Source organism: Panthera pardus, unplaced genomic scaffold (assembly GCF_024362965.1).
Source record: "Panthera pardus isolate Hobbes unplaced genomic scaffold, ASM2436296v1 HiC_scaffold_8, whole genome shotgun sequence".
Classification (NCBI taxonomy): domain Eukaryota; kingdom Metazoa; phylum Chordata; class Mammalia; order Carnivora; family Felidae; genus Panthera; species Panthera pardus.
The window spans coordinates 61,149,614-61,176,304 of record NW_026527013.1 but is presented as its reverse complement, the minus strand read 5'-3'; the positions used below and the strand labels follow the sequence as shown (position 1 = coordinate 61,176,304).

Genomic DNA, 26,691 nt, shown 5'->3' with positions numbered 1-26,691 from the left:
GAGGACTGGAGGCCACATGGACTAGTCCTGTCCCCTCCCCAGAATCACTGGGCAGCTAATCCCCACACCACTGTGCAGAGGGCGTGGACACCGCCCCACGGCCTTGTCCCCACGCCTGTTGTCAGCCTTGACCCTAAGCAGGCCCCCTTTGCCCTCTGCCCTGACCGACCTGGTGGCAGTGGGCAGAATATTTCAGCAGCTGCCTGCTGGGCTCAGTAGGTGCAGAAGCCCCGGGCAGTCTGCTGAGGGCAGCTCTCTGGCAAGGTGGCCCACACATGCCCAGGTGGACCTCAATCTCCAGGGCTGCTGCCCTCCCTGCCCCTCAGCAGGTAAGGGTGTCCCCACCTCCCCAAAATCCTACCTCTTGGCCCCTCGGAGAGATGGCAATGGATGCCACGAGGAGCCAGACCCAGATGCCCTTGAATCTGGTGAGGGTCATCCCAGAGCCACGAGGGTGGTTCCTTGGGGCACACAGGGCAATGGGTTCAGCAGAGCAGACGTCAGGTGGTGCTGTGCCCCTGGAAGGAGGCATCTGGGCCAAGAGGCAGCTGTGCCTGTCACTGGCCCTGTCACTGCCTATCCTGACACCCATGGTGCAGACTCGCCAGGAGGGGTCTCTAGAGTACTTGCTCCTGTGCCAGCAGGCTGAGACCACTGTAGGCCCCTGAGAGTCAGAGACTGAGGTCCCTGAGCCCGTCCCAGCTCTCTGGAGGGCAGTGGGAGCCCTGCCACGTGTCCAGCTGCAGCCTGGCCCCTGTGTTCGTGGGGCCTCGGCGGCTGTACACACAGTGGGCAACCCTGGGCCAGTTGCCCACATATTCCTGAGGAAAAGGATCCCCAGTGCCAGTCCCAGGCCTACCATGAGGACCAGAAGAACCAGTTGGACATGCCCCCCAGTCGGAGAGCACTGGGCAGTCTGTCTTCCTGCAGAGCCCAGGCCAGGGCACCAGAAACACTGCCTGGAACGTGGGGGAGACAATCAGCAAGAGACCCCCCCTCCCTCCTCCATGTTTGGGTATAGACATGAGCCCTAGTGATGTGTCCTGTGGCCTCCTCGCAAGCAGGGGGTGGGTGGTAGTTGTGGGGAAAAGGGGGACAGGCTCTGTGTGAGCTTTGTTCTCCCAAGGCTGGGTCTGGAGGGGCAGGCAGCTTCCTGGAGCTTCTCAGGCAGAACCATGACTTTCTCAGGCAAGTCTTTTAAGCCAGTGTGACTGACAGCAGCATGACACCCGTAGGAGACTTTTGTAGTGGGGTCTGGGCCCTGAAATCGGGCAGGAAGCAGCCCAGTGGGGTGGGGAGGTGGGCCCCCGGCTGGCACCGTGGGCTGGGGAAAGTTTCCTCATTTGTAAGAACAGGGACCCCTATGGTACCTGGGTCCTGGGGTGATTTTGCAGGATAAGGGAGAACTGCAGAAGCTCTGAGCAGGGCCTGGTCTGGGATGTTCCCAAGGGGTCTGTGAGGCAGACTCCCACCCCATGACTTGAGCCCCACCCATGTGCCCCAGACACTCAGCCTTGAGGGTGGAGGGGGCTGCGCAGGTCAGAGCCCCTCCTGTCAGGGTTGGGTGCTGACAACATGTGGCATCTGCGGGCCCTGATACGTCTGAAGGGTGTGCACCTCCCACAGTGAGAGGCAAGGTCAGCTGGAGGCCAGTGTCAGCTTGCGGCCAGCCAGAGTATTGGACCACTGCCACAGACCCTCCCAGCATCCCTCCCCAGCCTGTACCCCCAGGAACAAGGAATGAACACAGCAGGGTGGACAGGGGAATAAATGTCCACGGTCCTGCGGTATGGACAGTGCTGGACCCTGCAGTGCCCAGCTTGGGCAGGGCATGCTGCAAGGGCAGGTGACCCCATGTTCCCTACATGCCCCACATTGCCAGACATGGGCCTCCACACCACACACCCTGCCCAAGCAGTGGCCTCCCCAAGACCTACAGTTACAGAAATGCCATCAGAAATCCAGATTTGCCTGGGAAAGTGCCTGTATTTAAACGTTGGCAGCAAATTTAAGTTTTTGAGAATATTGCACTGGACAAATGAAACCCACATTGATGCAACTTTATTTACAGAATGGAATCTGTAGTGAACAAACATCACCTCACGGGTTGACTCCCCCTCAGACAAGGGGCTTCCTTACCTTGCACTGTCCCCATCCCTCCCCTGCTGTGTTCTGTCCTCTCCCTGCTGTGCAGTATCCCCCTCTATTGTGTGCTATCCCCTCCCTGCTGTGCAGTGTCCCCTCCCCTCCCTGCTGTGCAGTATCCACTCCCTACTATGGGCTGTCCACTCCCTGCTGTGGGCTGTCCCCTCCCTGCTGTGTGGTGTCCCTTCCCCTCTCTGCTGTGCACTGTCCCCTCCCCTCCCTGCTGTGCACTGTCCCCTCTACTGTGCACTGTCCCCTCCCCTCCCTGCTGTGCACTGTCCCCCTCCTTGCTGTGTGGTGTCTAGGAAGGGACGGCAGGGACAGGAAGGTCCGGGTGACATGGGGTCTTCTAGAGTCCCAGCCGGCCAAGCACCATGCTGTTGCAGAACGGGATCTTGGACAGAAGTTGCTGGGTGGAATGAAACATTAGTAAGTCCAGGTTGCTCTCTGACCAGGTGTGTGACTTCCTGTGATCTCCGGGGTTCCACAGAAGGGTCTTTCTAGAGGACCTAGAAGCCGGCCGGCCAAGCTGGGGTTTCCCCCGATGTCAGTGGCAGGGAGCCAGGTGGGCCTGGACACAGAGGGTGAAAAGCCCCTCCTGTACCGGGCTCCAGCCATGCCGAGTGTGTGTGTGGGGGGGTGTCACAGCAAATGGGCCGGGACGCGGCCCAGCAGGGCCTGAGGCTGGACCTGTGCAGGGTCTGCCTCTGTTTCACGGAGTCTGCGATGTCTTACAGTCGGTCCCTGGGACAATTCTGTGTCGGGGAGCCATCCAACAGCCTCTTGAGGGCCTCAGACAGCAGCTCTTGCATGTGCGGCCTCGGGCGCTGGCCAGGAAGCGAGCTGGCTGACGCACCTGCACTTGAGGTTCTTTGAGCCTTTGCTCCATCTGGAAGATGAGCAACTGCTGGCGGCTGCTCCCCGTGCTCTGTGATGCTGTGACACTGATGCTGTGACACTGGTGCTGTGACACTGTGATGGGATGGGAGGCAGCTTATGTGGTGCACTCAGCTCCAGGCACGGCGTGTTGGCAGAATTCTGCGAATGTTAATGCTTCTATACCTTCCTGGCACTTTATGTTTGCGAGACTGTAGCCCCAGGCCTCTGTGAACGCGCCTGGATCGCTTCCCAAACGGTGAGGGCAGTGAGGGCGGTGAGGGCGTCTAGCGCTGTGCCCTGGAGGGACAGCCTCGGGCAGGGACAGCCTGGAGCTGCAAATGGCCCTGCAAACACTGGTGTGTGGTTCTGTGTCTAGTCACAAAATTTATTCAGCCCCATCCCTTTGTGACATTCCCTGGGCTCAAACTCTAAGTATGGAGACTCTAAGGTCCTAAGGGAATGTCACTCGAAAGGAGACACGGTCCCTAAGCAAGGGTCTGTGTCCATCAGAAATGCTGTCGGGTACAGGGAATGAAAGCCCTGCCTTAACTGCGGCTTTCGGTGATCAGTGTTCGCTCCCCCATCACTGCCTGGAGGTGGGTGGGTGCAGAGTCAGCCAAGATCCGCGATCCCCTCAGGCGGGGCCGCCCTGCCTCTCTTCCCACCATGGGTGGTCTGCCAACAGCTCTTCCCTCAGCCTCGCCTCCGCCTTGCTACAGGGCAGCTGCTCTGGTGCCAGTCATCACACCCTTACAAACCTGCATTCACAGAATGGAGGGGCACTGACTTCCAGGAAGGGACGGTCCTGCTAAAGCCAGGCTTCTCTCCCTGTCATTGGCTGGAACTGGGCCACCTGCTTGACGCTTAACCAGATCCCCAGCAAAAGGGCATAGGATAGCTGTGCTCGGCTTAGCCCAGTCACAGGCTGTCCCTGGGGCCTGGGGAGGCACTGCCTTCCTCGAATGTGCTACACCTGTGCCTCCGTGCACACTGCTCCCCTCAGTCCTGGGCATGGATTCGTAGAGGCAGGATGACCAGAGCTTTCTGGCGGTAATGCCAGCTGCCTGCTGGCCGCCAGACAGGCTCCCAACAGGCTCTTGCAGCCATGTCCCACTCACTGTCCTGGGCGGCACTTTCCTCCCCCCACGGCAGGCATCTGCAGTACCGAGGGGGGCTGCCCTGTCTGCACCCCACCCTTCGGCATCCCTCAGGCCACATGTGTTGAGGGACTGCTCTTGGAACTCTGCTGTTTTCATCTGGGACCCAGGGCTGGAGGGTGAGGGAGGCCCTTGGTGCGTGTGGGACCCCTGCACCCCCAGCTGCCCTCACTCGCCCAGCTGCCCTCACTCCCCCCAGCTGCTCTCTCCCCCCAGCTACCCCTCCCCCCACAGCTGCTCTCTCCCCCCAGCTGCCCTCACCCCTCCAGCTGTCCTCACCCCCCCAGCTGCCCTCACCCCTCCAGCTACCCTCACCCCCAGCTGCTCTCACCCCCCCCAACTGCCTCTCCCCCCTAGCTGCTCTCTCCCCCCAGCTGCCCTCACCCCTCCAGCTGCCCTCACACCCCCAGCTGCTCTCACACCCCAACTGCCTCTCCCCCCCAGCTGCTTTCTCCCCCCAGCTGCTCTCACCCCTCCCAGTTGCTCTCACTGCCCCCCAGCTGCCCTCTCCCCCCCAGCTGCTCTCTCCCCCAGCTGCTCTCACCCCTCCCAGCTGCTCTCACTGCCCCCCAGCTGCCCTCTCCCCCGCAGCTGCTCTCTCCCTCCAGCTGCCCTCACCTCCCAAGCTGTTCTCACCTTCCAGCTGCTCTCACCTCCCCCAGCTGCTCTCACCTCCCCCAGCTGCCCTCAACCCCCCCAGCTGCCCTCACCCCCCCAGCTGCCCTCACCCCCACAGCTGCCCTCACCCCCCAGCTGCTCTCACCACCCCAGTTGCTCTAACCCCCCAACTGCCTCTCCCCACTAGCTGCTTTCACCCCTCCCAGCTGCTCTCACTGCCCCCCAGCTGCCCTCACCCCTCCAGCTGCCCTCACCCCCCAGCTGCCCTCACCCCCCCAGCTGCTCTCACCCCCCTAGCTGCTCTCACCCCCACCAGCTGTTCTCACCTCCCAGCTGCCCTCACCCCCCAGCTGCTCTCACCCCCTCCAGCTGCCCTCACCCCCTCCAGCTGCCCTCACGCCCCCAGCTGCCCTCACCCTCCCAGCTGCTCTCACCACCCCCAGCTGCTCTCACCCCCACCCCCGCAGGCAGAGCAGATCCTGGCCGACTTCCAGCTGCAGGAGGCCGACTTGAAGAAGGTGATGTGGCGGATGCAGAAGGAGATGGCGCGAGGCCTGCGGCTGGAGACCCACGAGGAGGCCAGTGTGAAGATGCTGCCCACCTACGTGCGCTCCACCCCGGAAGGCTCCGGTACTGAGGCCCGGGACAGGCAGGGGCGGGACCCACTGGGGAGCTGGTAGCTCCTCACCTGGAGGCGGCTGTCCCTGGTCCCAGGGGGCAGAGGCAGCCAGAGTACATGCTGACAGCTCGGACTGTCCCCAGAGGCCCAGGACGGCTCCACTAGCCCAGCCCTGCATCTTCAGGATAACTGCCCCCTGCCCCCACCTCAGGAAAACTGTTTTTGTCATCTCATAACGAGAAACCGGTTCTCTGTGGTCAGTGGGGGGAACCCCAAGCCCAATCCTGAGTCTGGGCCCTTCACTAGGCCTTCACTTGGGCCCTGGGCTTGGCATGACTTTGGTCCGAGGCAGGGGACTCCCACTGACTTCCCTAGCTCACCTTTGACTCTAGGGATCCCCAGATGCCTGGCGCCAGCAGCCCCTTGTCCAGTTCCTCTGAGCCCCACCCTGCCCTCCTCTCCTTCCCTCCCTGGTCTTGGGGTCCTGCCGGCTGGCACCCAGAGGCTGATGTGCTTCTCCCTGTGGCTGCAGAAGTTGGGGACTTCCTCTCCCTGGACCTGGGCGGCACCAACTTCAGGGTGATGCTGGTGAAGGTGGGGGAGGGCGAAGAGGGGCAGTGGAGCGTGAAGACCAAGCACCAGATGTATTCCATCCCCGAGGACGCCATGACGGGTACTGCTGAGATGGTGAGCAGTGAGGGGCAGGGGCTGGGGGGCTGGGGCTGGGGGGCCAGGGTGGGGGCTGGGCATCAGGGGCCAGGGGCCCGTGGGGCTGGGGGCCAAGGCGCTGGGGCTGGGAGGCCAGAGGACTGGGGATGGGGACCAGGGGACTGGGGGTCAGGGGCCTGGGGAGCTGGGGGCCAGGGGCTGGGATCAAGTCTGCCTGGGATCTCAGCACTCCCTCGACCTGGCAGGACGGCCTGCCTGTCCACCAGGGGCAGGGGCACCTATTGGCAGGAGAGCCACTCGGCCTCAGAGGGCCCAGGGAGGGGGCTGAGTGGCCACCAGGCATGGCCCCAGCAGGTCACATTCCTGCCCAGTTTTCCAGAAAGGCCAGACATGTGACAGCAGCTGCGGGAACACGCCCCTCCAATGGGCACACAGCCCATTCTGCCGTCTCCCTATGTGTCACCCCATCACCTTCCACCAGCATGGACATCAAGTGGGGTGATTGCAGTCATCACGTCTGCCCATGGTGGGGGGACTCAGGAGAGGGTGCAGAAGTACAATGAGCCCTTGGGGGAGGTGGGCAGAGGCAGAGGGTTTCAAGGCAGGAGTCCCGTGGCAGCCTGGGCCTCACCACACCCCTGCATGCTGTGGGACTGGACGTGAAACAAGGCAGCAGGGATGGTGTGGATGCCTCCTGCAGCCCCAGCTGCCAGCAGGGGGCAATACCCAGTGCTGCAGACAGGCCCACACAGGCAGGCTGGAGGCCAGTGGGTGGTGGAGACAGAAATCAGCATTACGGCCAGGGCTGTGCCTCTGTCCAGAGTCTGCGGCTGGATGTCACTGGGTCCGCCAGGAGGGACAGGCTGACAGTGCGCGGCCTTGGGCAGGAGTCCCGCAGCAGGGGTCCCGCGGCCAGCTCTCCCATGGTCAACGGCCAGTTTGCTGTGTGTCCTCCAGCTCTTTGACTACATCTCTGAGTGCATCTCCGACTTCCTGGACAAGCACCAGATGAAGCACAAGAAGCTGCCCTTGGGCTTCACCTTCTCCTTCCCTGTGAGGCATGAGGACATCGACAAGGTGGGGCAGGTGCAGGGCCAGGGGCGGAGGGCCCCCATGAACCCCACCGTGCCTTCACGTGTAGCCCCCCTTTGGGGAAAAGCCTTGGTCCAACCCGTGGCTCCATCACTTACCTTTCGGGAGACTGGGAACTGGTTACACGGCTGATGCTGTCTGCCTTAGTCCCCCAGCGCCCTACAGGCCGGCAGCACCATCACCCATCAGAGATCAGGAGACAGGCTCAGGAGGCGGTGCTGGGGCTCAAACACAGACCGCCAGACACCAGCACAGCTGTGTAGCACCACAATGGGCTGAGGCTTCCCCTACGTGCACACACGTGAAGTATACACACACGTGCATTATAGACGCTATGTACGCATGTACGTATCAACCATACACGCACATATACACGCAGGTCAATTACACGTACACACCAACACATGTTGGTTATACACGTGCATACACACGTGTGTACATCATACATACGTACACCCATCAACTGTGTGCCCTGAACAGGTGCACACACACCAACTACATGTGTACACATGTAAGTTGCACACATCAAGTGTAAACATGTTGCACACACATACAGCCTCTCAGAGACAAGCCAGCTCAGTACCTCCGGCAGGAACGGCATCCCATGCTGGTCTCCCAAGCCCCCTCCCCACAGCACACCAAGGGCCAGATGGTACCTTCTCATGCCTGAGGGGGCGTCCTGGGGGACATGAACCCCAGCTCCATATGGGGCTGCTCTCCTCAGGACCTCATCCCTACTCTGGGAGGATGCCTCTGGGCTTGACAGTATAAACACTGTCACAGTGGCTGGAACCCAGCCTTGCAGAAATAGGAAATACTCATAGAGAACGCTTCTCAAACTTATGGGTCCGCTTGGAGCCTGTTTCCTGCACTGTGCAGCGGGAGATCCTCACCCTGCCCCCAGTGTCCATCAGGAGCCACAAGACCTCACCTCTTCCCTCAGGGCATCCTCCTCAATTGGACCAAGGGCTTCAAGGCCTCAGGAGCAGAAGGGAACAACATCGTTGGGCTCCTACGTGATGCCATCAAACGGAGAGGGGTGAGGTGGCTGCCCGTGACTGACCTGGGACCCCCCTCCCCTCAGGCCAGGATGCCAGGGAGGGCCTTCTGGGCATCCTTCACCTGGTTGGACACCAGCCCCATCACTGCTGCCTCTGTGCCTCCTGGCAGGACTTTGAAATGGACGTGGTGGCGATGGTGAATGACACTGTGGCCACGATGATCTCCTGCTACTATGAAGACCGCCGGTGTGAGGTTGGCATGATTGTGGGTAAGGATCCATGCCCTGCCCTGCCCTGTCTGGGGGCCTTGGCCTCCACGAGAGACAGAGCAAGGCTGTGCACCCCTGCTGGCCTTGGTCTCCAGGCCTGAGGACTGAGCAGTCAGTGATGGTCAGAGCAGGGCCCCTGTGCCAGGCAGAAACCCCAGAGGTGACAGGGTCTGGGGTGGTCTCGGGGAGATGCAGGGGTGTCCTGGGTGCAGCCAGTGCTCACTGCTGATGCACAGCACTGCACGGCACAGCAGCTATACATCTGCAGGGCTCATCAGGGTTTAATCACACCACCTTGTCTGGCAAATCGACCAAACGGGACACATTTGTCCAAGTGGACGAGGGTTAGCACAAGTGATGTCATCCCTTCCTGGACGGTCTTCCTGTGGCCCAGAGCAGCCGGCCTGTCCCCCCCCGAAGTGAATGCCGGTGCCGGGAGTGGAGGCAGCTCTGGCCCAGTGGGCCTTCCACACCGGCCTCAGGACTTTCCAGAAGTTCCTGAGGCCTCAGGAGTGTTTGCTGAGGATCAATCCCATTTGATTACTTATCTACTGGGCACACAGGCTACTCGAGTGTCCTGCAGCCTCCAGGCTCTGGGTCCCCAGAAAGTCAGTGGCAAAGTTGTTTGCTTCACTGGGCCCTTCAGAGCCAGACCTGCAGCTTGTCTATGCCCCCAGGAACCCACTTCCAGCCATACACACGTCCTCACCTGCAGCCTGACCGCTTCGTCCCTCTTTTTATTTCTCACATCTTCTGCTTCCGTTCTTGACTTTCAGATGGCAAGCTGCCTCTGAGTTCACCAACAGAACAGAGGCTGCAGGAACCCACTGTCCTGGCTCTCCCCTTCGGAGCTGCCCAGGGCAGCTGAGTGGGGGCACAGTTCCCCAGGACACCCGGCTTGGTGCCTGAGCCCTGCAGCTGCTGCCCAGCACAGACGGCAGAGGGGGGCCTGTGCTCACAACCACCCTGCAAACACTCTGCTCAGGGCTTAAACGCATGTTTGTGGGGTGCCTGGGGGGCTCAGTTGCTTGAACCTCAACTCTGATCCCAGAGGCGTCAGGCTCTGAACTAAGCATGGGGCCTGCTTGGGACATATTCTCTTTCTCTTTCTCTCTCTCCCCCTCTGCCCCTCCCCTACTCATATGCTCTCTCTCTAAAAACCAAACCAAAACAAATATGTTTATGATAATTACCAGAGTCCAAAAATCGGGATAATGCACATCAAAGTCTGGGTTTCTGGTTTTTTTCCTACAAAAAACTGGAAGGGCCTGCATCACTGGGCCCCCATTCCTCCTGGGCAGCTCCACCAACTAGCATTTAAGATGATGTCCCTGATGGCTTTAGGGGCGTGCCGCCCATACAGTCACCCTCAGAAACCATTTTGCAACTTGATAATTTATCACCAAAGGACACCACCTTTTCACTCTGCAAGGGACTCTGCAAATTACAAATCCCAGAACCAGCGCCATGTGCAGTAACCCACGTGCTGCTCCCTGGGGCCCAGGCTGTGCCTTACTCACCTCTGAGTGCCCCTGAAAACAGGGCCCAGAGAAGCTCAAGCACATGCAGGGAAAATACCGAAAAGCAAGGCTGGTGCACAAACAGAATAAAACCATAACCCCACACACCTCTAGGTGGCAGAGTCCTTGGACACATTTCATGGAGTCCTCCCAAGTCCCTGGGGTAATAGGAGGAGAAGATGTCACCATCCCTTCCTGAAGAAGGGGAACAAGCCCAGAGAAGTGGCCTCATTTGTGCCATGTCACACAGCAAACCCAGGTCTTCTAGTGCCTGGGAGAGCCGCCTTTCCATTAAGGCGTGCAATGCAGTGGCGGGTGCTGAGGGCTCCCGGAACACCCGGCCACAGGGGGCTTCCTGCAGGGTGGGGGTGGAGAGGCGGGTTCGGGGGGGGGGGCCTGACCCCGCGCCCCCCACAGGAACAGGCTGCAATGCCTGCTACATGGAGGAGATGCACAACGTGGAGCTGGTGGAAGGGGACGAGGGCCGCATGTGCGTCAACACCGAGTGGGGCGCCTTCGGGGACTCCGGAGAGCTGGACGAGTTCCTGCTGGAGTATGACCGCGTGGTGGACGAGAACTCCCTGAACCCTGGGCAGCAGCTGTAAGGACTACCCCTCCCCCTCGTCCTGCCCCTGCAGGCAGATGACGGGCTTGTTTTTAAACAACTCGGGGGGCGGTGGGGGGAATCAAACCGACCATCCCTTCGCCAGCTGGCTCCTCTCTCCTTCGGCTCACACGCACCCTGTGAACCCGGAACAGTAGAGATGTGAAGGGTTAGTCCGCAGAAAGAGCGGCTGTGAGCGGATGAGCCGGGCTCTCCCCCGGCCGGCAGGTGACCACTGGCATAGGGCGGCTCTGAGACCCCCAAGCAACGGGTTCAGCCCAGAGTTCCCCAGAGTAGACCTCTGTTCACGTTCACAGGATGCACAGTAGGGTTTCGCAGAAGGCTGCGGTGTAGCCTGGACAGCTCTAAACCGGCCGCACAGAGCCTGAGTCGTTGCTCTCCTAATTCTTGAGCTTCGTCTCTGGCCCTCATGACCTCCGCTCTGTCAGTCGTACCCAGTGTACTTACCGATGAAAATACGCAGGCTCACAAATGCGGAGCACGTAGGCGCCAGCTCTGCGCACACCAGGGCGCAGGGCCCAGGGCCGCCAGCGGTGGCCGAGGCCCCAGGCGGGTCACCAGTCCCTCCGCGCCCGAGTTTCTGTAACCACACCGGTACTGGGCGGTGAGCGTGGGACGATGCCTGGGCCTCAGAGGGGCTGGACCGAGGGGCAGGGTGCAGAGGCTCCAAACCCAGGTTGATAAATGAGGGAACAGGTAGGAACCCGGACTTGCACGCAGTGTCAAGTGCCCCACCTGGCCCTCCTCGTGGCTGCGCGTGGGGACCTCCCTGGGGCAGCTGAGCACCGCACCCTCTCCCCCCCCCCCGCCCCGCCCCCGGCTGCGGGAGATGACCCGGCCGCCCTCCGTGCAGATACGAGAAGCTCATCGGCGGCAAGTACATGGGCGAGCTGGTGCGGCTCGTGCTGCTGAAGCTCGTGGACGAGAACCTGCTCTTCCGCGGGGAGGCCTCGGAGCAGCTGCGCACGCGCGGCGCCTTCGAGACGCGCTTCGTGTCGCAGGTGGAGAGGTGCGCGGGGCGCGAAGGGCTCGGGGCGGCATCCAGGGAGCGGGGCGCAGGGGGCTCGGGGCTCCAGGGGGCGGGGAGCAGGGGGCTAGGGGCAGGATTCCAGGGGCGGGGCGCAAGGAGCGCAGGGGGCTCGGGGCGGGGCGCAGGGGGCGAGGTCTGGGGGCGGGAGCGCAGTGGAGCCCACTCCTGGGCAGCTGATGCGACCCACGCGCCCCCTCTGTGGCTCCGCACCGCCGTGGACGTCGTCTCACTTGATCCACGCAACAGCCCCGAGGCGCGCCTGTGTATCCAAGGTTAGAGCGGAGACCCTGGGCTTAGAGAGAGGCGCAGTGACCAGCTTACTGCTGGTCCCTGATGGAATCGGACCCGCTCCTCTCCGGAGCCCGAGCCCCAAGCGCTTTGCCTGGGTGAGGTGGGCAGGGGAGGGGTAGAGGCCGCCGCCGCCGGGGTCGGGGTCGGGCCGGCCCGGGGCCGAGCGACCCTCCTGCGACGCCCTCCCCTCCGGCCGCCCCTGCCCCGCAGCGACTCGGGCGACCGCAAGCAGATCTACAACATCTTGAGCACTCTGGGGCTGAGGCCCTCAGCCACCGACTGCGACATCGTGCGCCGCGCCTGCGAGAGCGTGTCCACACGCGCCGCGCACATGTGCGCCGCGGGGCTGGCGGGCGTCATCAACCGCATGCGCGAGAGCCGCAGCGAGGACGTGATGCGCATCACCGTGGGCGTGGACGGCTCTGTGTACAAACTGCACCCCAGGTGAGCGCGCGCACGTCCGCCCTTCCCGTCGGGCCCCAGCGGCCCTCCTGGGTGCGCGTCCTGAGGGCGCGATGCAAGCGGAAACGAGCTATCCCGGGACTCAAGGGTTATCTTCTCGTCTCCCAGACGAGGAGGGAGGGAGGGTCCCCTAGGCTTACCCCCTCCGCGTGCTGCGCGCACCCTGAAGCTGAGCTGCTCTGAAGAGGCGGGGTGGGGGGGGGGGGGCGGCGTTTCGGGAGTGCAAAGACAGGGGGCGCCAGCCCTGCTTCCCCTGCTCAGCTTCAAGGAGAGGTTCCACGCCATCGTGCGCAGGCTGACGCCCAGCTGCGAGATCACCTTCATCGAGTCGGAGGAAGGCAGCGGCCGAGGCGCCGCCCTGGTGTCCGCGGTGGCCTGTAAGAAGGCCTGCATGCTGGGCCAGTGACGACAGAGGCCACGAGGCAAGGAGGAGGCAGGGCTCGCTGGACCTGGGCTCCTGGGGACTCGCTCCCCACAGGAGCCCCCCAGCCTGGCCCAGTGAGGAGGTCTCTTCGTTGTAAGGACCTGGACGCCTCGCCTCCTATCCCCGTGGTGACCCTGGAAGATGCGGAAAGGCCCGCAGGGAGGAGGGGGCGGGGAATTGCAGCGCCCAGGGCAGGCCTCTTGCCTCAGAGGCAGTTGGTGGGACAGCCACCAACCCTGACTGGGTTGGGAGATGAGATGAGCAGGAATGGAGACCACCCCCCCCCCCCCCAAACTCCCCACCTATCCTGCTGGAATCAAGGACCCACACAGAGGGGAGCTGCTCACTCAGGACTTTGCTGCATTTCTGCACTGCCTGCCTCTTGGCGCCTTTGGCCATGTCAGCCTCCCGTGGGCCCTGCTCTGGACCCTGCGGTGGCATGGGGACTCAGCCCACTGGGAATGCAGCCCTGCTGACCTGGATGGACCTAGACCCGGGTTCCACAGGGGTCCCAGGCTGCCAGCCACCCGGGCCTGGCTGTTTTCCTGCCTGGTGGGGGTTGGGAAGTGGGAGAGGACGGGCTCCAGGACTGGTTCCACAGTGGAGGCAGCTTGTCCCTGAGGCCTGGAGATGGTGGCTTTTGTGCTGTCTTACTGCCATCCACCAGTGGTTTGTGGTTTTGGGATGCACCCTCACAGTGCAAGACACAGAGCCCCTACAGCCCCTGCCCAGAGGGACCCAGGAGGAAGAGGAGCCCCCCACACTCCCACCCACCGGCAGGCCTGGGAGCACCCCTGTGATGGAGTCTTCAGCTCCCATGGGGCTGGCCTGGAGAGAAACCTCAGGCAGCACTCAGCACCCAGGGACCCCAGGCCTCCCTCTTCCCACCAGACCTCCATGTGCCACACCAACCTCTCATGCCCAACCTGGGACTGTGTGGTTTTTTAAATAAAAGTTGTAAAAATTTAGAACATGGCCTTGACCAGTGTTCTCTGATGTCTGTGCATGCTGGCTGTGGGACAGTAGGGAGACCTGATCACATGCACACAGACACTTGCAAGCCTAGGTATGTCTTGGAATTCACACCCGCCCCCCCCCCCGGCCGTGATGGGGAGTGTGCAGTGACACACAGACCTAAGGGTTAGAAATGAGGTGGCATTGGCGGGTGGTGGGGGTAGGTTCTGCATTGCCCCGGCTGGCTGCCTGTGGGGACGTGGGTGTGGACCCACTGTCTCTGGTCACTCAGCAGCTCTGCGGTGTCTGAGAGCCCCAGGGAGGGGCTTCGAGGAGTTAGGGGCCAGGGCACTGCTCTGGGAAGTGGGCTGGGCTGCTCCTGCTTCCGGCCGGTCTCTGCAGGGATCCCCTTGGATCCACTTGGGTTGTGACAGGGATGGGGTGAGGGGGGAAGGGGTTGCTGAGGTGCCTGCAGTGCTCCTGGGTGAGGCCTGTTTTGAGTTAGCTGAGCCCAGGGCCTGACACTGCCGACTCTCACCTTAGCCCGGTTACCTACAAACGCATTTACAGGATTAGAACATATGCTCGCTTTTCAGTGACAGGAGCTACCAGCAAATCTGGAAAGACTATTATTTCACTCTGAACTCAGCCTGCAGCTGTGGTTGGGAGCTGTCACATCCCCGTCCAGATGTTCTCTTGTGTTCCCAGATGTCTCATGTGGAACTGGTCAGAGCCTTTGAGTTCTCTTATTTTTTTAAGCTTTTTTAAAAGTTTATTTATTGTGTGAGAGAGAGAGAGAGCGCGCACACACCCACGTGAGTGGGGGGCAGAGAGAGAGAGAGAGGGAGAGAGAGAATCCCAAGCAGGCTCCACACTGTCAGCACAGAGCCTGAAGCACGGCTGGATCTGAGGAAATGTGGGATCATGACCTGAGCCAAAGTCAACAGTTGGATGCATAACCAACTGAGCCCCCCAGAAGCCCCAGGCCCTTTCAGTTCTCTTGAATTGGAGTCACGCACGAGAATTTGCAGGAGCGTCACCCAGTCACTTTGTCATCACTACCACTTGCTCCTCTCCCCGCAGTCGCATGTTGGACCCGTGTCAGTGTAAACTACCTCCTAATTGTTCTTCACAGTGCAGTTCAGGGCGTCCTGTTGATTTTTTAAGTTTTCTTTGCAAGTAGGTTATATATTTTATGAATTTCATTATCGTCAGGGAGGAATTATAAAATAGTTACTGTTACACGAAAGGGGCGTTGGGTCTGGCGGACTGACACGGATCCCTGCCACAGCAGCTGCCCTCTTTGCATCCCTCACCCCAGGGGCAGAGCCAGGTTCTGGGGTAGAGGTGGCGGGCAGACAGTGCACCCCCAACTTGTGTTCTAGACAGGCCCCAGCCCCCAGCCCCTCTCTGCCCTGGGCCTGGAAGCAGCCGGTGAGGCTGCAACTCTGGCAGAGAAGAGGGTGACAGGCCTCCGGCTCCACAGTGGAGCCTCACATGAAGGGCTTGTGACCGCTGTCATGGGGGTCCAAGGGGGTACTTGGGGTCCGGGTAGGGCACCATGCTCCAAGAGCATCACATGCAAGTGCTGTTTGGGGCCACAGCCAGCTCAGGGCTGCCTTCTGCCCCTTTGTCAGCGAGCCAGAGGCCAGGACCAGCCATCCTCACCCAGACCTCTGGGAGTCCCTGGGCTCAGGCCAGAGACCATCCTCAGAGCCACACACTGTTCTTCCCAAGCCAATAGAGGCCCCAGGCCAGCGCTCCTGTCCTCCTGGCCTGGGCAGGTTCTGGGCTGGACCTGCAGTAGGGTAACAGGGGAGACTTCTCCTTCAGCGGGGACACCTCATTCAGCATCCAGAGTGGTGACAGCCAGGAGCCTGTGAGCTCTGCCCTTGGGAGACGTTGCTGCTGATGGGTACATGCCCGGATGTTACACATCAGGGGGCCTGAAGGTCACCAGGAACGTGGCTGGAATCTGCCTGGGGCCCTGTCCTCCCCCAGCCCAGGCAGGGCTACCAAATTTGGGCCTGTCCTCTCCTCCTGTCCTTATTTGGTGCTCCAGGTGATAAGGCTGAGGCATAAAACGGGCTGTGGGCCCCTTGCAGCAACCAGGCGGCCACAGAGAGAGGATGGTGAGTGTCAGGTAGGGTCGCCAGAGGCCAGCAGACTCCCAGGTGCTGTCCTTGGGCTACAGGAGGGGTTTGGGGGTGGTGGTGTCACGGAGCCCACATTGGGCCTGGAGAGGTGGTGTCTGGGGACAGGAAGAGGGCCCTGGCCTGGGGTCTCCTGGGAGCTCTGGGGGTGCACCTGGAAACGGGGGCCTCTCCCCACACACGTGTTGCAGGCCAGCAGGAAGGCGGGGACCCGGGGCAAGGCCGCAGCTGCCAAGCAGGCCCAGCGAGGCTCTTCCAATGTCTTTTCCATGTTTGAACAAGCCCAGATCCAGGAATTCAAGGAGGTAAGTGCTGTACCCCCAGTGGCCTGGAACCTGTCCTGGCCCCTGTCCTTACTATGCCCGCCATCCAGGACCCTCCTGCCTCCGGCCCTCCCTGGGTGGGGGCTGTTCCCGCCTAGACACTCTGCCCCGCACCTCGCAGGCCTTCAGCTGCATTGACCAGAACCGTGATGGCATCATCTGCAAGTCAGACCTTCGGGAGACCTACTCCCAGCTCGGTGAGCACCTCCCCCTTCTCCCCACCCTGGGCCTGCTCTTACCAGGGCTGCTGGGTCAGTGGGAGCCCCCTGCCCACTGAGAAAGGACAGGCCCCTCACTCTCCACTGCTCTCGCCTCTGCTCCCCTCTGTCTCCTCCCCTGCCCCACCCCCACTGGGCCCAGCTTCCTTCCAGGGCACCTCCCTCCCTGGCCCTCTCCACCCCTGTGGCTATCACCCCCCCAGGGAAGGTGAGCATCCCGGAAGAGGAACTGGATGCCATGCTGCAGGAAGGGAAGGGTCCCATCAACTTCACGGTCTTCCTCACGCTCTTCGGGGAGAAGCTCAACGGTGAGCCAGGCCTGGAGTCTGCCTGAACCCCACCCAGACCTCAGCTGGACCACCCCCCCGCTGGCCCTTGCCCACCCAGAGGATATGGAGTCCTCCTTTGCACCCCAGACCCATGGGCACTGCTCACCCCAGCTCCCGACTTGGAATTGGGAAATGTGCCTTCAGCCTCCACTCCTAAGTCCCAGATCCTAGTCTCCCGGCCAGGCCTGCCCGCAAGGCCCGCCCAGCATCCCTGAGCCCCAAGGGATGTTGTGTATCAGGGAGGATGCTCCTACCTCTTCTGGGACATGACGCCCCCCCCCCCCGGTTCCTCCTTGGTGGGGCCAGAGAGGCTGGGGGTGTGGGTGCTCACCTGTTCCCTCTGGCTCCCAGGGACAGACCCTGAGGAAGCCATCCTGAACGCCTTCCGCATGTTTGACCCCAGTGGCAAGGGCGTGGTGAACAAGGATGAGTAAGTGTGAGCAATGGGATGACAGGGGGTGAGGCCCAGGTGAGGGTGACCCCCCGCCTGTACTGTGGGGCTCTCTCTGCCTTGGGGGTGGCCACCTGGGCCACAGGAACCTCGTCCCCCTCATCAGGCCACCTGTCGGCTCTCCCCCACCAGGTTCAAACAGCTTCTCCTGACCCAGGCAGACAAGTTCTCTCCGGCTGAGGTGAGGATTCCTGGTTCCTCGGACACCCCTCCCTTGCCGACCCCTTCACAGGGTCCTCGCCCCGCAGGGCACGGGGGAGGCCTTGCGGACCCCCCACCCTCATGGGCCTAGAGCAGGGCTCCGTGCAGGAGGGACTGTCTCTACCAAGGGTGACAGGCATGGAGTTAGATGGGAGTGTCCTGGGCCGGAGAAGCTGTGCATGCAAAGGCCCGGGCACGAGAGAGCAGCACTGGCATCTGGAAGAGCCTCTGTCCGTGCAGTGTCAAGCAGCACGGGGAAGGGAGGGGAGGCATCCCCATGGCCCCCTCGGGCCCCCACCCTCCACGCCTGTGTCCCTAGTCTGCCCACGGTCAGGTAGCAGAAAACATTAACTGAGAGTTTGGGGCTCCCAGCTGAAGAGACGTAGGGCCAAAGTGCAGCCCTGGGAGTGGGGAGGGGGGTGAAGGGTCGGCCCCCACCAGGCTTCGCTGGATGGACTGCCTCTCACCAGTCCCTGCCACCCCAGGTGGAGCAGATGTTCGCCCTGACGCCCATGGACCTGGCGGGGGACGTCGACTACAAGTCTCTGTGCTACATCATCACCCATGGGGATGAGAAAGAGGAGTGAGCAGAGCAGCCCCCAGGGTCACCACAATAAATGCTGTTTTCAATCAGACCTGCTGTGGTGGCCTCTCTGTGACAGATGGGGTGGGGGCAGGCAGGAGGGGTCTGTGAGATGAGGCAGGCACTTTGCCAGCTCACCTCCAGGTGCCCCATGCAGTTCTGTGACTATGAGCCATCATCTGCCCGGTTCACAGATGGGGACACATAGGCCACACCTCTAGGAGAGGAACCTGTGGGCTTGGCACAGCCTCCCAGTCCCGAACCAGCCACACGGCGGGCCCTGCACTCAGCATCCTGAGGCCGCTCAGCCATGTTCTGGGAGGGTCCTGCTGGTGGGGCAGACCCTGTCTCTGTGTGCTGGCTCAAGTGGGCCTCCCTGTGCATGTGTGTGCTCTGTGTGTGCTGCGTGTATGCTGGGCGTGTGTGTGCATGTGTGTGTGCATGTGTGTGCTGTGTGTGTGTGCATGCATGTGCTCTGGGTATGTGTGTGCACATGTGTGCCTGAGTGTACTGGATGTGTGTGTGTGTGTGTGTGTGTGTGTGTGTGTGCATGTGTGCTGGGTGTGCTGGGCTCTGTGTGGAAGGCACTGAGAACCCATCTGGAAATAGACTTACTTCACTTTGGAAATGCAGAGGTTCCATAACAGGAAGCAGGGGCCAGAACGGGCTTCATGTCTCCTGGCAGGGCAGGGAGGGGGGAGGGGATGGGCGGGGAAGGGTCAGGCGGCTGGAGAGAGGGAGAGTTTTTCTCTGGAAGGGATTGTTAGTGTCTGGTCCCCACCTCATGTGCAGAAAATGGGCTGGGGGCACGGGGGTCATGCCTCCATCTGGGAACTGGAGGGCAGCAGGGGGACAGGAAGGGCCAAGCAAGGGCTTGCACTGAACCGCCCCCTCCAGCAAGCCTGGCTGCAGCCCTCAGCTGGGGTGCTGGAAGAGGGAGGAGCTGATCACACTCCCTCCCTGCAGGCAGCAAGCAAGAGGAAAGCCATTTTCCCCTGGAGAAGTGTTCAGTTTTTATTTTTATTTGGGACTTGCACTTGTAATTACGACATTGAGACCTGAGATTTAAAGTCAGCAGAGCACTTTCTATGGCTGATTAGTGATGGCAGGAGTCGTGGAACTGCCGTCTTCATGAGGAGACCAGGCCTGCAGGGATGGCGGGAGACACAGCCCAGCAGGTGTTATAACTCTCGCACGAGTCCTGCTTGTTCAGCAGACTGATATCAAAAGATAAGGGGTAATTTCAGAAGTCAAGCTTCTGCAGAGAAAAGTTGTAAAAGATGCAAGGGACCAAAAACAGTGCCTTCAAAAAGGTGCTGGTCAGCAGGGCCCCTGTGACCTTGTTGTCTTCTGTAAGGTGTAGATGACCTACAGCAAGGCCAAGGGTTCCCATCCCTAGACACAGAGAAACACGTGACCCAGGGGAAGAACAAAGGGCCCCCCTCCTCCTCTGAGGAAGAAGCCATCGTTGCACCTATTAAAACAGCAAGTTCTGGGAGCGCCTGTGTGGCTCAGTTGGTTAAGCATCTGACTCTTGATAGCGGTTCAGGTCCTGATCTCATGGTTTCATGGTTTTGAGCTCCAGGTCAGGCCCTGTGCTGTCCGTGTGGAGGCTGCTTGGGATTCTCCTCTCTCTGTCCCACCCTCCCCTCCTAAAATACATAGATAAACATCTTTTTTCAAAAATTTAATAAAAAATAAAATAAAATAGCAAGTTCCTGCCAGCATCTGTGAACTGCACCCTCAACCCTGGACAACACGGGTTCGAACTGTGTAGGTCCATCTACACATGGAGTTTCCCCAACAAATACAGGACCGCCCCACATACCCACTTGTTCATGATTTTCTGAACATTTTACGTTCTCAGGCTTACTTGACTGCAAGAACACAGCATATAATACATGCGACACACAAAAGACGTGTTACACGACTATTCACGTTATCAGCCAGGCTTCCAGTCAACAGTAGGCTGTCAGTGGTTAAGTTTTGGGGAGGGTCACAAGTCATACATGGATTTCCGGCTGCGGGGCACACCCTCAGCCCTGCGCTGTTCAAGGGTCAGGTGTACGAGCATCCGCTCCTTGGCTCTTCTTCTGAACTGGCTGTGGCTTCCTCGTGGAAGAACGGGCACAGAAAACCTTTGACCAAGGCTTGTTTTATCTCTGTGTGCGAGCCGCGGTTCTGCTCCCACCCCCGGTGTCGTTGTCTGGTAAGGTTCGTCCTTTCTGCACCAAAACGGCCTGCACGAACTAGCTTGGGGTAACCTGACAGCAGAGTGTGTGTGTGTGAGACGCGGAAGGCACAGAAGCAGAGACAGAGAACAGACCTGGCGCACGAGAGACACGGTACTGTCTGAAATGGTAGCCCCGGCCACCTGTGCCTGTTGGGCACTTAAAACATGGTGTGACTTGAGATGTGATCATGTTCTGAAGAGTGAGTACAAGAAAGAACATAAAATATCTCATTAATGATTTGCACATAGATTACGTATTGAAATGATAATATTTTTGATATATTGGGTTGGAGACAAATGTTACTAAAATCAATCTCACCTTTTGCTTTTTACTTCCTTAATGTGGCTACAAGGAGATTTTATAAATTTTTAAAATGTTTTATTTGTTTATTTTTGAGAGAGACAGAGCACAAGTGGGGGAGGGGCAGAGAGAGAGAAAGACAGAACCTGAAGCAGGCTCCAGGCTCTGAGCTGTCAGCGCAGAGCCTGACGCGGGGCTCAAATCCACAAACCGTGAGCTCGTGACCTGAGCTGAAGTCGGACGCTTAACCAACTGAGCCACCCAGACGCCCCAACGAGGAGATTTTAGCCATCTTTGGCTAACATCCCCTTTCCACTGGACACTGCTGAGCCAGCTGTGTGATGTGCCTGTGGTCTCTCAGGAGCTGGGGTTCTGACCCAGCACACAGGGGTCACGCCAGAGCTCTCTGCGAACCGAGCCCAAACGAAGCCCGTTTCATTTGGGTAGAGCTGAATCTTTGTGTTGTGGCAGAAAGGAGAGAGGGTTTTGTTTGCAGAGAGCAGAGCCCACACTAAGGTGTTCCGAGTCTGGTGGAGCAAAACAGGTGCATCGGGGGTGGGCTGGGCCTGTGAGTCCTGCCTGCCTCTGCCAGGCAGTCCACCTCGCCAGACACGGACATGGGACATGCACACCCCAGGGACTCAGGGTCGGCAGCCACCTGCCCCAGTTCTTTCCTAACCCGCCCTCCCGGGGCAGGGCCCCATCTGCAGATGTCCTGGACTCCCTGGTCCTGGCGGTCCCCTCCCCCACACCTCACCCACAGCCCACTCAGCTGGAGCCCATGAAGGAGGCTTCCAGCCTCTTGTTCTCATGGGGACTATGTCCACTCTGGGGGAACTTCCTTCAGCTCCGGCCCCTTCCTCCTCCTTCTCCAGGGGTTCACAGAGAAATACTGCGCCGTCTCCCCCAACACCCTGCAGACCCTAGATGCGAAGCCTGGCATCCCCGCAGCAGCCCAGGCCTCACGGGAGGGGGTTGGTGGTTGGAAACGCAGAATCTCAAGAGACCCCGGCAAACACTTGTTCAGGAGGGCCCTGGAGCCAGTGTGGCCTGCTGGGCCGGAGTAGTGGCAGGCAGGGACCCTGTGAAGGCAAGAAAACTTGAACCTTCTTCCTCGACCTCTTTTTGCGTCCATCTATTTGAAAGCTAAGAAGCCTCTTGCCAGTTTCACAACACGGGAAGCCCCCTCTCCAGTTTCCTGGGAGGGCAGGAGCATCAGTGCTGGGGACTGCAGCAAGCCCACTTCGGAAGGAAGACGGGAGTGTAGTTGAAGGTGATCGGCAAAGCCAGGTCCCTGAGCTCAGCCGCTTCCGTGGAGAACGGAGAAGACCTGCTTGGGGGATCTCTTAGGGGACTGCTGTGATGAGCTCTGGGTGAGTGCTGAGTCAGTAAGAGACCCGGTCCTTCTTTCGGGACTCCTGTGGCTGGTTCCCTGCCTTCCCAGGGGACCTGCAGCTCCATCCGTGTCCACCCAGCGCAGCTCCGTCTGTGTGGGCCTGGCCTGTTTGCTTCCCATTTTATCCTGGGGTCCCTCCAGCACCCCCCACCCCAGCCTGGGCCACGTCCCCTGCCCCGTGTCCTCCCACCCGGGCCCGCTCTGGCTGGCTGGTGGCGGCTCACAAGTTCTTTCCACCACCATAAAGACGGGGTGTGCAGCTGCTTCGGGGGTGTGGGCGGTGCTTAGGTTTCTGGGCGGTCGCCCCAGCCCCCCTCACCCCTCCTCAAGCCTGGACCCTCTCCATTCTCCAGTTTGGGCGGGAGGGTCTGGGGGGTGTTGCAGAGCTGGTGCTTTGCTCTGAAAGCAGGCGTGTCTAGTAAGGTGGGGAGACGAGTAAATAATAGGTCTAAGTACACTGGCCTCTTCTCTGCCGTGAGCCTTCTAGACTCTCGAGGCCTGAAAGGCTGGGGTATGGAGGCACAGGGGCCCTGCACTGGAGAAGGCCCCCCGGGGGTCAGCCTGCAGCCTCCCTCCCTGTGCATGTGAGCAACCTTGAACCAGCCCCACTCCTCCTCAGCGGTACGCTTTCCTCATCTGTGCGGGAGAGGCTGCTGGCGTGTGCCACGTGCCTTGGTGAGCTTCTGGCCCCAGAGCAAGGAGCACACTTCTCAGGCTCACCACTTGCTGGGAGGTGTGACCCAGCGGGTGTCAGACCTGTATCGTGGAGCAGTTTTGTCCTCAAGAGACAGATGTGTGCCCTCCTCCACCTCCGTCCCTGGAACACAGCTGGATGTGGCCCCTGGGGCTGTAGGGCTCCTGCACAGGACCCAGCCGGGTCCCCAACGCCTGGAGGCACCACACAACCCAGATCCCCCCTTCATATCCAACACAAAGAGGAGTGAGCTCTGGTGTGACTACAGCCCTGATATTTGGACTTTCTCACCCTTACAGCAGAACCTGGTCCCGACCAGTACCGTCTGACCGCTATCCCCACTCCCAGATAAACTGAGGCAGCGCATGGCTGAGCCACCCATCTAAGACCACACAGAGCCAGGAGGCGGCTGAGCCAGGTTTGACCTGCTTTGATCTTTGTGCAGACGGAGCCCAGAGCAGAGCAATGGCCATTGAGGCTGTGGGTCTGGGGCTCCCTCGCCAGGAGCGAAACGGGTCACGGGAGGCCCCGCACAGCCTGCCCACATGCTGGGTCTGTGAGCCCCGATGTCTCCAGGCTCCACAGACACCCGGGGGTTGAAAATGAGGACATCTGACAGCGCCCACCATGCCCTCCTAGCCTCCTCTTCTGAGGACTGATCTAAGTCCCAGACTAAGTCCCTGCAACACTAGTTTCAGTTGGGGACCACTGGACATATCCACAGGGCCGGGCGCCACCTAGCACTTGATTTCATTTTCCTGACTAAATGTGCAGACTGGGACGTGCGGATGGCCTGGGGTATGGGCTGGTTGGTGCCCAGTCAGCCTCTTGTGCTGTCTATTTGGGCGACCTGACAATTTCCTAGCACAAAAGGAGGCAGTGGCAAGACCACGGAACTTGGTGGCCTCAAGGCAGCAGGGAGGCTGCATGGTGGTTAAGGTATACAGTGTGCCCAGTTGTCTTTGGGGCTGCTCCTATCAGAAGGCCCGGCCTGTTTCTCCAAAGGGAGTCCAGGCTGGCAGATTGTTGGCTTCTAGCAGCCTGGTGGCTTCAGGGAAGCCAGAGGCCACCAGGCCGAGACAAAGCCCAAGATAAAATCTCAAGGAAGGAGAAGCGTGGACCCTCCCACCTCAGGCTGAACTCTTGGGCCCCAGCCCCAGTCCAGTGGCCACGTCCAAGCTCAGGCGGGAAGAGATAGTGGGCTGCCTGGCACCATGAGAAATGAGAAATTGTGGCTTTAAGTCAGCAAGACTCGGGACGGCTTGTGATATGGCAGCAGAGTGACACAAGGTCTTATGCTCCGTCCTGATGAGGACAAACAGCAGCCCTTCGGTAACCGTCTCCCCCACCCCAGGGGTCCAGAACCCCCCTGATCTCCTGCCTGCAGCCGGGCCTCTCACCATCTGGGGTCCATCCCCACAGGGATGTGCTGCTGACACGCAGACATACACAGCACCGAAATAGAACTCTGTCGCTCCAGCCTGCCCTGCTTTGCGTCAGCATCACCTCCACTGCCCCTCTCGCAGGGCCCCTTCTGACTCTCCGCTTCCTCTTCCTCCTCCCCCACTCTGCACCCCTCTCCCCGGCTTCGGGCAGGCCCCCGTGGCCCCCTCCCATGGCTGACTGGGCTGGACCACCTCCAGTTCCCGCCAGGTTCCATCCTGGCCCTCCTTGCTATGGTCCTCTCGGGAGATGAGACCCTGCCATGGGCCACTGGCGACTGAACTGGGGTGGCCGCTGCTCCAGAGGGACACAGAGCAGAGGCAGCAGGTCTGTGGGGGACAGAGAGGTAGGGGTTGGGGGGGGAGTGCAGGCCAGGTGACAGATGGAAGGGGGTGTCCTGCCTGCCCTTCATCCGCAGACCTGTGCCTATGTGATGACACCCACACTGTGCTTGGGTGCCTCTAGCTGGTTCCTGTGACTTGTGATTGGGACCCAGTTCCCTGCCTCAGGCCCTGCTCTGGGGAATGGATGTTCTTGGCTGCCTGGCCCGGGGCATACCTGCTGTGTGCCCTGGGTCTGGGCCTTCAAGCCTCACCTTCCTCTCCTCTGTGCCTCCTGCACAGAGGCCTCCACAGCCCGGGCTCCTGCTGCTGGCCTTGCCCGGCCCCTGGGACCCTCCCTACATGGGCCTCAGCAAGGAGAGGCCTTGCCATGGACAGGGCTCAGTATTTAGAATTTCAGTTATGGGGAACCTGCAATCTCTCTAAACTTGTTTTCCTCCAAGTTAAATTAGAAAGCCACAGCTTCTAAACGAAAAAAAAAAAAAAGGCTGAATGAGATGCCTATTTTTCTTAATGTTTATTTTGTGTGTGGGGGGGGGCAGATAGAGATGGAGACACAGAATCAGAAGCAGGCTCCAAGCTGTCAGCACAGAGCCCGATGTGGGGCTCGAACCCACAAACTGTGAGATCATGATCTGAGCTTGACCGATGGAGCTGTCCAGGAGCCTGGTGGGATGCCTATTTTAATTGATGACACCTTGAGGCTTCTAAATATTTTCAGGATTCTATGTTTGCCTCTTTGCAAAATACTATTTATAAAGTAACTGAGGCAAGCAATGGAAAGAAGTCAGAAAGGCTTCTGAGAGCTTTTTTGCCCTCCTGTCTTCTCTGTCTGCAGGCTAGTGGTGGCCACCTTTTGCCAGAGCCCCGCCTCCGGGGCCACTGTGCTCTGTTCTTTCTGCCAAGACTCCCTTTTCCTCTGAATCCCTCCCTAGTCCCTCCCTGCCCCTCTAAAGTTAAGTCTTGTGGGGACCTGGGGGACTCAGTCACGTCCGACTTTTGATTTCAGCTCAGGTCATGACCTCAAGTTCATGAGTTTGAGCCCCGTGTGGGGCTCTGTGCTGACAACTCAGAGCCTGGAGCCTGCTTGGGATTCTGTGTGTCCCTCTCTCTCTCTGCCCCTCCCCTGATCCTGCTCTCTCTCTCTCAAAAATAAATAAACATTTAAAAAAGTTAAAAAAGAAAAATTTTTGGCCTTAAAGGGCATAAAATTCCCAAGGAAACTGTAAGTTTGCTCAAACTCAGTTTTGATACTTGCAGCATCTGATCTTGTGAGGGCTACATCTGGATCTGGATGAAGCCCTTCACAACTGCTTGGTGCTGACAGGTTGCCTTCTGAATCCCCATGACAATGTATAGAAAACTCCTCCAACCAATGAAGATTTTTAATGATTTAAATATTAAATATGAAATATTATGGAAATAGCAAGGTGTCCTTACCTCCAACGGGATCAAATTATGAATGGCTCCAATATGCAAAACTTAGTAGATTCCATGCTGTGCTGGCTCTGTCATTAAAGTTCCTGGGCATTCTGGCTCAACTCCCCGGAGGCTAAAGTGAACCACCCCACTGATATTTCTGCCAAAAACACTGCTCTCAGGCCAAGCCTCTGTCACAGTGCAGAGAGATATTCTCTTACACTTGGAAAAAGTGACAAGAGAGGCCCAAAAACAGGCCCCAGAAAAGGAAAAACAATACTGGGAATCTAATAATTTTTGGATCCATAAAAAGAGAACTCTGGGAGCGCCTGGGTGGCTCAGTCAGTTGAGAGTCTGACTCTTGATTTCGGCTCAGGTCATGGTGTCAGGGTTGTGGGATTGAGCCCCACGTTGGGCTTCATGCTGGGCATGGAGCCTGTTTAAGACTCTCTCTCTCTCTCTCTCTCTCTCTCTCTCTCTCTCTCTCTCCTTCCCTCCCCCAATAGTGCACACACACTCTCTTTCTAAAATTAAAAAGAGAGAGAGAGGGAACTCTGGTTTAGACCAAATAACAATCCAGCCCTCCCAGAAATGCTAAAAATCCTACTTACCACTGTACATGCATTGAACTATTATTGTTCTAGTGACAAAATGACAGCACTCATGAACCAATGCTGATGGGCATGTCTGAATAAGGCCATGACAAGTGTCTACCTCATTTGTCCCACCTGCCCAAAGTATAAATACAGAGAAACCAGTTCTTACAAATGGATTTCATACAGCTTTCCCTTCAATATGTTTTAGTCATTTTTGCTTTGCCTTCTCACTGGACCGAAGTTTTCCCTTGTAGA

General features: G+C 59.4%; 2 protein-coding genes across 4 annotated transcripts; both read left to right on the top strand.

Annotated features, from left to right (window-relative positions):
* The first annotated feature begins 380 nt into the window (after positions 1-380).
* On the top strand, positions 381-13,770 carry GCK (glucokinase). Its single transcript, XM_053897616.1, has 10 exons — positions 381-428; positions 5,267-5,429; positions 5,951-6,105; positions 7,045-7,164; positions 8,123-8,218; positions 8,350-8,449; positions 10,387-10,570; positions 11,448-11,603; positions 12,126-12,359; positions 12,639-13,770. The coding sequence occupies exons 1-10, from the start codon at positions 381-383 to the stop codon at positions 12,781-12,783; spliced, it is 1,401 nt and encodes a 466-aa protein (XP_053753591.1). The 3' UTR covers positions 12,784-13,770.
* A 1,897-nt stretch (positions 13,771-15,667) lies between these two features.
* On the top strand, positions 15,668-18,065 carry MYL7 (myosin light chain 7). Of its 3 annotated transcripts, none has more exons than XR_002080343.2 (7): positions 15,668-15,898; positions 16,100-16,213; positions 16,353-16,428; positions 16,653-16,757; positions 17,130-17,214; positions 17,362-17,410; positions 17,916-18,065. XR_002080343.2 is itself a non-coding variant. In XM_019450900.1 (7 exons), the coding sequence occupies exons 1-7, from the start codon at positions 15,683-15,685 to the stop codon at positions 18,015-18,017; spliced, it is 741 nt and encodes a 246-aa protein (XP_019306445.1). In that variant the 5' UTR covers positions 15,668-15,682; the 3' UTR covers positions 18,018-18,065. The 3 variants fall into 3 exon arrangements, 2 of the variants coding, with proteins under 2 accessions (XP_019306445.1, XP_019306446.1); XM_019450900.1 differs by having other exon boundaries at positions 17,130-17,208; XM_019450901.1 differs by having other exon boundaries at positions 15,775-15,887; positions 17,130-17,208.
* The last annotated feature ends 8,626 nt before the right edge of the window (positions 18,066-26,691 follow it).

Bases quoted from the DNA above. Each gene is read 5' to 3' on its own strand.
- GCK (XM_053897616.1), top strand. From the start codon at position 381: ATGGCAATGGATGCCACGAGGAGCCAGACCCAGATGCCCTTGAATCTG. The intron at 8,450-10,386 runs GTAAGGATCCAT...CGCCCCCCACAG, and splicing joins TGAGGTTGGCATGATTGTGG to GAACAGGCTGCAATGCCTGC. The intron at 10,571-11,447 runs GTAAGGACTACC...CCCTCCGTGCAG, and splicing joins CTGAACCCTGGGCAGCAGCT to ATACGAGAAGCTCATCGGCG.
- MYL7 (XM_019450900.1), top strand. From the start codon at position 15,683: ATGTTACACATCAGGGGGCCTGAAGGTCACCAGGAACGTGGCTGGAAT. The intron at 16,758-17,129 runs GTGAGCCAGGCC...TCTGGCTCCCAG, and splicing joins CTTCGGGGAGAAGCTCAACG to GGACAGACCCTGAGGAAGCC. The intron at 17,209-17,361 runs GTAAGTGTGAGC...CTCCCCCACCAG, and splicing joins GGCGTGGTGAACAAGGATGA to GTTCAAACAGCTTCTCCTGA.